Raw genomic sequence first — 11,411 nt, 5'->3', positions numbered from 1 at the left:
ACACTGACCATAAAGACAAACGGCTCCACATATGATCTTGATATAATTGTGTGTAATATTTCATGTAAAGTGTTTGAACGTCTGATATCCGCTCTGTGAGTCTGGAGGTAACCGTACTGTGTTTTTCGACAGGCGCCGCGGGCAGCCTCCCCTGCAGGTGAACCCGGAAGCTTTAATCCTCGAGCAAAGTCTTTCAGGTACATCTGTACGAAGAGACACTTTCCCTGCAAAACATTTTGCAGCTGATGTGATGGATTAAAATAAAATATATTTACATATTATATTTTTAATTTTTATTATAAATATTTTTACATCTGAACATTCTTAAAATTTAACTCTGATTCTTTCCTTTTCAGCAGATGTTTCCAGCCAAGCAGGAAGTTCATCCATGTCGCTGTCGTCTGCAGCGGTTTAAAATGTGTTTTTAATGTGTTTTTAATATGTTTTACACTGTGTAGTTGACCGTGTTCAGAGTGGATGTTAACTGCATAATAAACAGAGTTTACTGTGCTGCTCTTTACTGTATTCAGAGCTTGATGTGACATGGACAGACAGCAGGACAGTCTGAGGACAGTTATTGCTTTTATTCTTTCAGCTACATCAGCTTCAAATCATAATGAATTCAGAAATGTGCTTTTGTGCTGTGTCAGATTAGAGGTCTGCAGAACAAAGTGCTGTTTCACTCACATGAACTTTTTTATTTATTTCTTTTTTACATGAATCAGGAACTTCATGATTGCTTAAGATGCAGCAGCTGGCAGCTGATTGGACGAGGGCAGGGTACACATCGTAAAGGACCAATCAGCCTTGTCTGTTGAAGCGTCCAACTTTAAAATCATTTGAATTTCAGCTGAAGGGAAGAATCTGTCGTGCTGCCGAACAACAAATGTCCCCAAAGGACAGATCTGGTTCTGGATCTGGTTCTGGTTCTGCTGATCTCATTGGTTCTCTTGGTTGGCGAACACCCCGGCCTCCCAGCGCAGAGCTCTCTGGTTTTTATGTCGAATAACTCGAGTTGACTCAACAACCTGAAAGCAAAGACACAAGAGATGAAGAGACAAGGAGACAAATATCCCTTTTCCACCATGAAGAACCAGGTGCTAGTTCCAGTACTTGCTTAGTTCCAACCTGGCACCTCCTAAGAACCTGTTTGCTTTTCCGTCGGCAAGGAGCCAAGTTAGAGCCATGCCATACGTCACTGCATACATAGACGTTTACCGAACAAAGCTTGTACCACACGGAAATCCACACAGGACCCCCAATAACGTTCTTTACAGGTCGCACTTCCCACCTTGTCACAGGCAAACATATGACTTGCTGAACATTTTCTTATCCATAGACTCCACAATTTACGATGTTCCCTGAACACTCCACATAGCAGGCTGTGGTAGCTGCTGTTGGCGGCTGCGGTGCTCAGACTGGTGTGCGACCAAAAATGACTTTAAAAAGAGTAAACTAGGGCGTTCTGATGTCAGATTTGTCCAACATGAAACCGAGTGATTTTTTTCTTATGTGGTCTTTTCTATGACCAGAATAAACAGCGCATGTAGGTGTGCTCCGTTTTTCATGAGAAGACCTCATTTCTAAGCATAAATACACCAAAGTTATTAAAGTACTGTTTTCCGCCACTGTGGTGCTGCTGGTGGGACACAGTTGTACCGGATTTCAGTGCAACAGTTTGTGCAGAACTTCCATGTGTCCCTGGAGTCATTCCAATACATCTGTAATCAGACCAAAGATGTCCTGGTGAAAAACAACACAAATCACTGCTTGTGTCCCATTCATCGGTCTCGGTGGTCACAATAAACCTGCCCCCAGCCCCTGACGTACTCGGTGCTTAGCTCTGGCCCAGCAAAGAGTTGGTGCTTGCTAAGGACCAGTTCTGAGAACCTGGAGCCAGTGCGTAGGCGGTGGAAACACAAAGAACTGGTGCTAAGTCAGGCTCTGGCTCTGAACTAGTACTGGAACCAGCTCGGTGGAAAAGGGGTAATAGAGACCAGGAGACGAACAGATAAGGAGACAAAGAGACAAGGATACAAAGAGGTGGAGAAACAAGGAGACAAAGAGATAAGGAGACAAAGAGGTGAAGAGAAAAGGAGACAGAGAGACAAGGAGACAGAGGTGAAGAGGCAAGGAAACGAACAGATGAAGAGACAGGGAGACAAAGAGACAAAGAGGGAAGGAGACAAACAGATAAAGAGACATGGACACTGAGGCTGCCTCATAAATATGAAAGCGTTGCTTTAGATGTGGACCTGCTCCTTGAAGGACGTACCTCCTCGTTGACGTCGTCGACCGGCTGGATTCCTGCGTACTGAAACAGACAGATGTTTTTATAAACAGCCTCATCAGGATCAGATGTTCCTCAGGAGAAACCTCAAACTAGCAGCAGAACCAACACTCACTGAGCTCTCCTCCAGCTTCCGTTTGGCTTGTCGCTCCTCGAAGTCTTGCAGCAGCGTCTCTGTCAGACCACGGACCGGCACTGAGCGAACCACCGGGGAGGAGGAGGTCGAGGAGGTCCAGGGCTGAGCGCTGATGAGGGAGATGGAGGACATACGGACGGAGGGACGAGCAGGGGAAACACTGACGGCTTTGTCTGAAACAGCAGGAAATACATGAATGGCATCACAGGTGACATCTCAGGTGACACAGTGTGACGTCAGCAGGTTCTGTCAGTTTCTGTTTGAACACCAGGTGGCGCTGTTCCTCTTGATCAGTTAGCATCTGTTTCCCCACAATGACACTGAGGTTAGTGAGAAAACCCCTGATATGTTTGTATTTCTTTAAACCAATCAAAATCAGCATGGGCAGAGTCAAGTAAAGGATGCAGTGATGGCGTTCCTTAAAACGTTGATGAGGATCGTTCTGTCGGAACATTTTCTGCAGGGAGGTGAGACCATCATTAACATGGAGAATTCACTGGAATAAACCATCAGAGCTGCATCAGTGCACGGAACCACCTGATCTCACCAGATCTGACGGCTGGTTGGTTTAGATGTCAGCTCAACAACACAACAGAAATGTTTAGGTTTAGTTGAACTGGACAGATTTTATCTGACGGTGAAAATTCATTCTGTGAACAGATATTGTGACGTTTGTCAAAAAGGCTGAATTCTCCTTAAATACAATTGAATTTTTAATCTCCTGTGTTTGGTAAATTTGTTGCCAATGTAATAAAATTTTAAATGAAGTGATGCTGGTTAACATGTCATCTGGATGAGTTTCACTGTTTCATACAAAAGCAGAAACATCTGTAGATGAGTCCAGATGGATTAAATACAGTTGATGAGCACAGAGAGCAGGAGAGAAGCTGACAACCCTAACTCTGCTGATTAAAGTTCCTCCTGCTCACAGTTTAAAACAACTTTATGGAAACTTTTACACTGAACCCAGCTGGTCTCTGCTGCACCTGTAGCAGTGGACCAATGAGTGGAGCCAGAAACCACTGACGTCACGACAGCGGTTACAAAGAAGAAAAGCATTTATAATGAAATATGAAGTTAAAAAAATAAAAAATAAAATAAATAAAAAGTGAATCAAGTTAAAAAATATTGATGTCACTCTGTGAACTAAGACACCATTGGGTCACACTGTTGTGTTGTCAGTCTGCTGTGTTACTGTAGATGTGTTGTCAGTCTGTTGCATTGTCAGTCTGTTGCGTAGCAGTTGTGTTACAGCCTGTTACTGATTCACACAGTGAATCTTGCTGAACTTTGGTCTTTTCTCTCACTGAGTTACTGATTGTGTCTCTATCTGGTTTATGTGTGACCAGCAGTAGCAGAGTCTGTTCATTTTTTGATGACTGTAGTGTCACAGGTTCATAGAATATATATGAAAAAATGCAGAGATTTAAAACCTACTGCAGAATCTTGTCAGATTTTATTGAGTCCACGTGTCGCTGCAGGATCTCTGAGGTGAAAACTCACCTGGTTTCTGGGTGTTGGCCTGCAGATTTTATTTTTAAAGTTTCTCCGGTTGTGTCAGAAGTAATCATGTGAAAACTGCTATTACATTTATGGGACCTTCTAATCCTAAAGCTCTCCTTAAATACTTTATATTGATGAAGTTTTTCTGAGCTGAATTTCATCATACATGTGGGTTCTTCTCAGCCTCATCAGTCGCTTGTGCTGAGCATCCATCAAACCTTGAGCATAGTTTGTTGCAAAAATCTAAATAATGGCATTTTTACCCAAATGTAGCTTTTAACTGTATAATATTTAGAATATCTTCGCTACGGTGTGAGTCATTTTCAGTTACTTTAGCTCAAGTTCCCCTATACTGCCTTAAAATGTGAGTTGATTGCACTTTGGTTGATTTATCAGTTCAAAGTCGTCTCAGCCGTGAAAATGTAAAAGTAGCTCAGATAATTTAACTAAACTTAAGAAAACAAGTCTAATAACTGTATTATTTGCTGCAATATATCAGCAAACTCGTAAGTTTAGTTTAACTGGGAAAGATGAGTTTATGTGACGAAATTGATTTTAGATGGTTTACAGTGTAAGTTTATGTTTCTTGCAGCCAAATGTTCATTCTGTTCTTTATTAACTGTATTACATCTATCAGAAGTTGTTTGATTCTGCATAATGAACTGACCGATGCAGTTTGTGTTAAATGAAGCATCACAGCTGAATGAAACAACTTTTGAAGCATTTTGACGAATAATATTTAAATTCCTTGAAGCCTATTGCTGATGGACCATGTGGTTCAGGTGTCCTGGTGTCTCGATGAAGCGTACCTGTGTTTACAGGCGGGTAAAACTGACTGATGGCCGTCCGGGTCGCCTGTTCAACCAGAGGAGCTGGAGAGAACAGTGGTTGGTGGTCCTCCCTGGACTCCCTCAGCTCCTTCAGTTCCTGCTCCCGCCTCAGAACCTCCTCAATCTCCTTCTCAATGAAGTCTGGCGCTCCTTGTCCTCTGGACTGCAGGCCGGTGGACTCTAGGTTCCCCCTCCGGGACTGAGGGGTGGTCCAGAGGGTGTCACGCCAACGAGGCAGTGTTGGGGAGGAGGAGGAGCTGGAGGAAGAGGAACGCTCTCGATCCCGGTAGAAACGTCTTGAGCTTGTCTCGGTCAGAGAGGACACATCCAGACTCTCTCGGCTGAACTCAGATTCTTCGGGGTGACGGTGAGGACAGCAAGGAGAAGGGAGCACTGAGCTGTCGGTCTGGTCCTTCTCTTGTGGATCCGACTCCTTCCTCATGTCCTCCAGCTTTGGCAATGCATCTGGGCTGTCTTCTTTCAGCTGAGGTTCCCCCTTTCTCTGGTTCTGGATCTCTGTCTGGAAAATGAAGCTCACTCGGTTCTTGTCTTTGGCTTTGGGCGTCAGCGGCGACTGTAAACGTTTGGTTGTGATCTCGACCATCTCCTGGCTATTGCTGTGCTTCAGACCTCGGGCCCGTCGCAGTGTCTCCTCACGTTCCTGAACTAACCGGATCTCCCTTTCGATCGGGGTTTCAGAGGCAGTGCTGGACCTGATGGTCCCACCGTCCAGCTCAGTGTAGCTGCTGAACAGGCCTTTGTTGTTGGTGATGCCACTGCCCACCTCCAGCTGTTCCGGGTGCGAGTCCAGGTCATCGAACACACTGTCCTGAGACTGGAGCACCGTCACCCTCCTCTGCGGATATGTCTCTTTATCTGCTTCTGCTTTAAATGTTGTCGTGTTTTTGGTGTCCTCCACGCTGCCAAACGTCTCTAGCCTCCCTGGTGTTGACACGTCAGGTCGAGATGAGGTCAGGTGTGTCTTTGAGGACCTCAGCGGGTTGAGAAGCATCATCAGTCGGTCCTGCTCCATCTTCAGGAACTGCTTTCGCACTGCACTGAAGTTGATCTGCTCCTTGTCAATGGTCCCGGGCTCAGTGGGTCGGGATGGTTCTGATCTGACAGGACTGTAGCTCAAACTGAAGCCTTCGATGAGTTTGTCAGTAGATTGCTTCAGATCCAGGGTCTCCAGTGGGCTTAACTGGTCCTTTAGCTCTGGGTTCTTCTTGGGTGCTTGGTTGCGGATGATCTCCTTGCGGAGCTGCTTCTCCTCATCCTCCCTGACCGCTGGGATGTTTGGATCAACTCTGTACAGTGAATCTCCGTTGCTGTCGGAGAACAGGCTGTCCGGCTTCCTGCTGCTGCTGTAGGTCTTTAGTTTGAATCCTCTCTCCTCCTTCAGCGTGACCATCTGTGCCTGCCGCTGCGGTGACACCATCCAGGCTTCGTTCAGCTCGGCCTCGGGACTCGCAGGATCTTCTACGAAGGAGTAAAATCCGCAGTGCGAGCCGGAGCTACTGAGGCTGCTAGGGCTGCTGGGCTGCCACTCGTCGCTGGTGCTCCCCTCATCCTGTGACACGGCAACCTGCCGGGCTTCAATCACCACATCCTGGGACTTGTCCTCCAGGGAGGACACGACCACCGAGGACTGACGAGTCACTGAGATGCTGCTGAAATCCAAGTCATCCAGGTTGGAGGCGGGGCCAGCAATGGTGCGCAGGTCTGAAGGTTGCAACAGGGGGGAGAGAGGCTTCAACACCCACCTCTTGGGAACGCTGTCCATGTCTGCAGGGGGCGCAGTTGAGCCAACAGGGGGCACTGGTGAGCTGACAGGAAACACTGTGGAGCCAACGGGGGGCTCTGGTGAGCTGACAGGGAACGCTGTGGAGCCAACAGGGGGCGCTGGTGAGCCGACAGGGAATGCTGTGGAGCTGACAGGGGACTCTGGTGAGTTTACAGGGAACGCTGTGGAGCCAGCGGGGGGCGCTGGTGAGCCGACGGGGGGCGGTGGCTCTGACGGTGGGAGGTGATGAATGGAGGTCGAAGTTTGTGATCTCCGGAGGGTCAAAACATCCTGACGGTCACCTGCCGAGAGTCTCTGAAAGGACAGAAAGAAGAGGTTACCATGGCAACAAACAGGGAGGAGGGGTTGTCCTGGAAACGACAAGAGGGAAAGGTTACTATGACGACAAAAGAGAGGAGACTGCTGTTTCTATGGAAACTACAGAGGCCACTGCAACAAATCATAGAGTATTAACTGGAAATAGGAGAGACTGATTTCCATGGAAACACACTGCTTACTATGGTTCTCCATGTTCTATAAAGGAAAGTTTTATTTTACTTTAATTTAAATAAACTGTTGTAATAATGGCTGCACGGTGGCTTGGTGGTTAGCACCGTTGCCTCGCAGCAAGAAGGTCACCGGTTCACGTCCCGGTGAGGACACTCTGGATCTTTCTGAGTTCTCCCCGTGCAGCGTGGGTTCTCTCCGGGTTCTCCGGCTTCCTTCCACAGTCCAGAAACATGTTGGTAAACTGGTGATTCTAAATTGTCCGTAGGTGTGAATGTGACTGTGCTTGGTTGTCTGTCTCTAAGTGTAGCCCTGTGATAGACTGGTGACCTGTCCAGGTGAACCTGCCTTCACCCTGAGTCAGCTGGATAGGCTCCGCCTCCTGCGACCCTAGTGAGGATTAAGGTGTATAAATGATGGATGGATGGATGTTGTTGCATTAATAATACATTTTAAACTGGTCTCCACAACTTGACTGTAAACCCAGTGAACTGAATGTGTTTGCAAAGCATCGTGGGAACTGGAGTCCACAGTAGCATCAGTTTTTTGCAGCTGAACTGGGAGCAGCTCTGAGCTTTTATGGTTTGGCGGAAATAAATCTGCATTCAGGGAAATGTGAGGAATGTCAGTAAAGTTTATCAGAACTGACTGATCGGTGATGACACCATTTACAGCATCGCTCATAAAGGAGACAAAAGTTATGTGACTGCACAGCAGGCAGGACTCTACTTTATGTAATAATTCATTAATAATCAAACGGAGGCAGCTGAGTTCAGGTCAGAGACTTTTGAACTGCTGGAAGGTTTAATGTTCCTCAGATGGATTCAGCTGCATTAGATAAATTTCAAGGTCAAAGTTTCCATCATAAAACAACAAGCAGGTGAAAGGTTTAAATCCAGACCGCAGTCATGAACGCAAAGAAGATCAAATAACCAACATGTTAAAAAACACGCCACTGAATAAATCATAAATCTGAATAGAATTCAATTTACATGTTAAACTCCAAGAATACTGTCCTGAACAGGCTGTATGAATCGGTTTACTGCAGTAAAGAGAAACAGTGTTCAGCCTCCGTTTGCTTCTGTTCAAACTGTCCATTAGAGCAGCAGAACCCAGAACCACTGATGCACAGTAAACTGATTACTGGAGGAAACTAAAGACAGATTCTTGATGGAGTTCTGAAGTAATTTTATTCTGATGCTATTCTCACTAAATCGAAGCACGTGTTTCAGGTGCTGGTTCTGGACCTGGTTTTAGGTTTTTTGTTTATCTTCAATGCGGATGAAGAGACGCATGAAACTCAGTCAGTCCCAGAGAAGACTGAACTGACACCAGAAAGCAGAAAATAGTCATGAAATCTGAGATCAGGAGTAAAATCTGGACACTATGGACTCTGCAGCTGAAACCTGCTGACAGTGTGTCAGGATGCTGCAGCCGCTTGGATTAAAGGAGCAGAGTTCTGTTTGGAAGGAATCAAAGACTGTGAGGATTCAAACTGAATAGGTCCTGCTGCTCTGCAGGTTCTGGTTCTGTTTGCTCTGCTGCAGCTGTTTGATCAAACCAACAACATGAACTTGAAGCATTTCTCTGCTCAGACACGAAGGAACTGCTGCAAACTGCTATAAAACGTCTCCATTCAGAGAAACAACAGCGTTAGCAGAGTGTTAGCATTAGCAGCAGCTCGGTGTGGGAGGGAGATAAGAGGCCACTCCTGCAGACAGACGGCTGCTGTCAGCTGATAACCTGTTTAAGAGCTGTTTACATCAACAGACATACAGGTGAAGATTTTAAAATGTTCTGCTCAGCATTAAAACTTCAACAGTTACTCAGAGACTCTCTAACAGGACAACATTCATGAATTCATCCTCAATTTAAACACAGAATTCACTGATGTAGCTAAAAGTCAACACAGAAATAAGAAACAAGGATGAATAAAATATTAAAAGGCAAAGTTATATTTAAAAAAAACATTAATAAGAGCATTTAAGTTTTAAAAAAGTAAAGATCTGTGAGATATGAAAGTTCTGAATACGAGTAATTAAAGTCCAGCAGCTTATAAATGAACAAGTAGGGGTCCTCGGACCCTAATTATTGCAGTTTATTGGATGTGAAGGTTTCTGCTGCATTTAAATCCTGTTTGTGACGTTAATGAGAAACATGAATTTACAGGACAATTGTCTTACTGCACTGTATTCTATTCAAAATTAAATAAATATGTTTCTGTCAAAAAGTGAAGCAGAAAATGAACAAAGTCCAGGAATTGACCAGTTTGACCTCCCAGTAAACCTCAGCACCTGTTACCATGGAAACACCTCTAATAGACCAGCTGAGGTGCAGGAAAGTAACGAAGTACATTTGCTCCGGTACTGAGCTTCAGCACACATTTTAGGTACTTGTACTTTGTCCTTCAAGTCTGCTTCACCTGACAGAGAAGTACTGAACTTTGTGCTCCATTACATGTTACAGTACTTCTACCTCAGTAAAGATTACTTCTTGTGTAAAAAGTAATCGGATGGACCCGTTGTCACAACTTCATTAAACTCATGGCTGCCAGATAAAACAAAAAAATTCCTGATTTAGAGAAACATTCAGAGTTTCAGACATCATTTTGATGGTTGACAGGATAATAATTATTGTGTTTCATTTAAACTCTGATTTCTGTGTCATTGTATTTAAAATAAGTTTAGGTTGATGAAATTGTCTTGATGACTCCAATTTTCTTCACCTTCAGTTCTGGATTTCATCCTCGGCTTCATCATACCGGAACAGTTTCACTTTTGATTACAGATAAAGAGTTCATTCCTGAAACTCAGTACAGTTTGTTGTTGAACAGAATTTTATCAGAAGTTGTCTGAACTCAAACATTCATACAAACTGTTAATTACTGTTGTTGAGCCCAAATATCATTTTCACCTGTTTGTGTCCAACAGTGTGAACCTGCTGCCTCACAGTAAAGAATTATTATTTTCTGTGTTAATCAATAGGAGTGACTGATAATCAGCAGACCTGATCAATAACAGAGTTCACATGTGTAGACTGTGACAGTTCCGCTGCTTTCACCTGCTTTTACCTGTGGAGGTTAAACTGGTTAACATGAAACCATGAAGCTTTTCTTACCTCTGATCACTTTTCGGTCAGCAGTTCAAACTGAATGAAGACCAACTGACTGGTGTGACAAAGGTTACGTCTAGAGACCACGCCCACAGAGACAAACCACGCCCACCAACATAGACCACGCCCGTGTGGATAGGCCACGCCCTCAGCGAGCTCCAGTGACCCTGTGTTTAAAATCTGAATCAGGTTTGTCTTAACACTACAACAGAGTCCATTAATCTGAAGCTGAAATAAATTAGAGCATGTTCATATCCTGGGAAGAAATGGATTTATTACTTTTTCATGTATGTTTTTACAGGGTTGGAACTTTAGTTCTAAATCAGATTAATCTTGGGGTTGTTGGGGTTCAACATTAATATTTATTATATTTAGGTTGGGCTGCAAGGTGGTGCAGTTGGTAGCACTGTTGCCTCACAGCAAGAACGTCGCTGGTTCGCATCCCGGTGGGGGGCACCGGGATCTTTCTGCGTGGAGTTTGTTCTCCCCATGCAGCGTGGGTTCTCTCCAGGTTCTCTGGCTTCCTCCCACAGTCCAGACACATGTTGACGTAAATTGGTGATTCTAAATTGTCAGTAGGTGTGAATGTGAGTGTGCTGGTTGTCTGTCTCTAAGTGTAGCCCTGTAATAGTCAGCTGGATAGGCTCCGCCCCCTGCGACCCCAGTGAGGATGAAGGTGTACAGATGATTGATGGATGGATTGTTTGAAGGCTGACAGAGGAACCACATGTGCAGCTGCTGCCCCCTGCTGGACAAACACTACAACTGACTGTCCGTGTGCCTGTTGTTTGTGTGTCTGTCTCTGTTTGTTTGTTTGTTGTTTGTGTCTCACCTTGGTCTCCTGGTCCAGACTGTGACACAGAACCTGCCACGGCGCTGTGTACCTGAACATCCTCACCTGGACCCGACTGGTTCCTACTGGTTCTGGCCTGGTGATGATGGTGATGATGATGTCAGACTCACAGCCAGCAGGAACCAATCGACATCAGCCCTGGGACAGACACACTGATCAGATTATGGATCAGATTATTGATCAGGCTGAACTGACACAAGAGATTAATGTGTCAGTGATGTGATGAGTTTTCAATTAGTGAAAAAATATTGTGACTGAACTTTATAAAAAATGTTGACATTGGAATTTATTCCAACAGTTTCCTTCATTTTTCCTTGTTTTTGCTGTTTGATTTTTAATTTTTCACTTTTAATGTTTCTCATCACTGTTGGACAGCTCTTTGTGTTGTTGTTGTTGTT

At 44.8% G+C, this 11,411-nt stretch overlaps 1 protein-coding gene across 1 annotated transcript; it reads right to left on the bottom strand.

Moving 5' to 3' along the window:
* Positions 1-569: 569 nt before the first annotated feature.
* Positions 570-6,851, bottom strand: misp (mitotic spindle positioning). Its single transcript, XM_008295444.1, has 4 exons — positions 4,739-6,851; positions 2,406-2,599; positions 2,276-2,314; positions 570-1,028 (listed from the first exon to the last, which is right to left on the bottom strand). Exons 1-4 carry the CDS (start codon positions 6,540-6,542, stop codon positions 939-941), a joined length of 2,127 nt encoding a protein of 708 aa, XP_008293666.1. The 5' UTR covers positions 6,543-6,851; the 3' UTR covers positions 570-938.
* Positions 6,852-11,411: the final 4,560 nt, after the last annotated feature.

Source organism: Stegastes partitus, unplaced genomic scaffold (genome assembly GCF_000690725.1).
Source record: "Stegastes partitus isolate 25-593 unplaced genomic scaffold, Stegastes_partitus-1.0.2 Scaffold1047, whole genome shotgun sequence".
Classification (NCBI taxonomy): domain Eukaryota; kingdom Metazoa; phylum Chordata; class Actinopteri; family Pomacentridae; genus Stegastes; species Stegastes partitus.
Note: the sequence above shows the minus strand (reverse complement) of the source record. Positions and strands in the feature narration are given on the sequence as shown.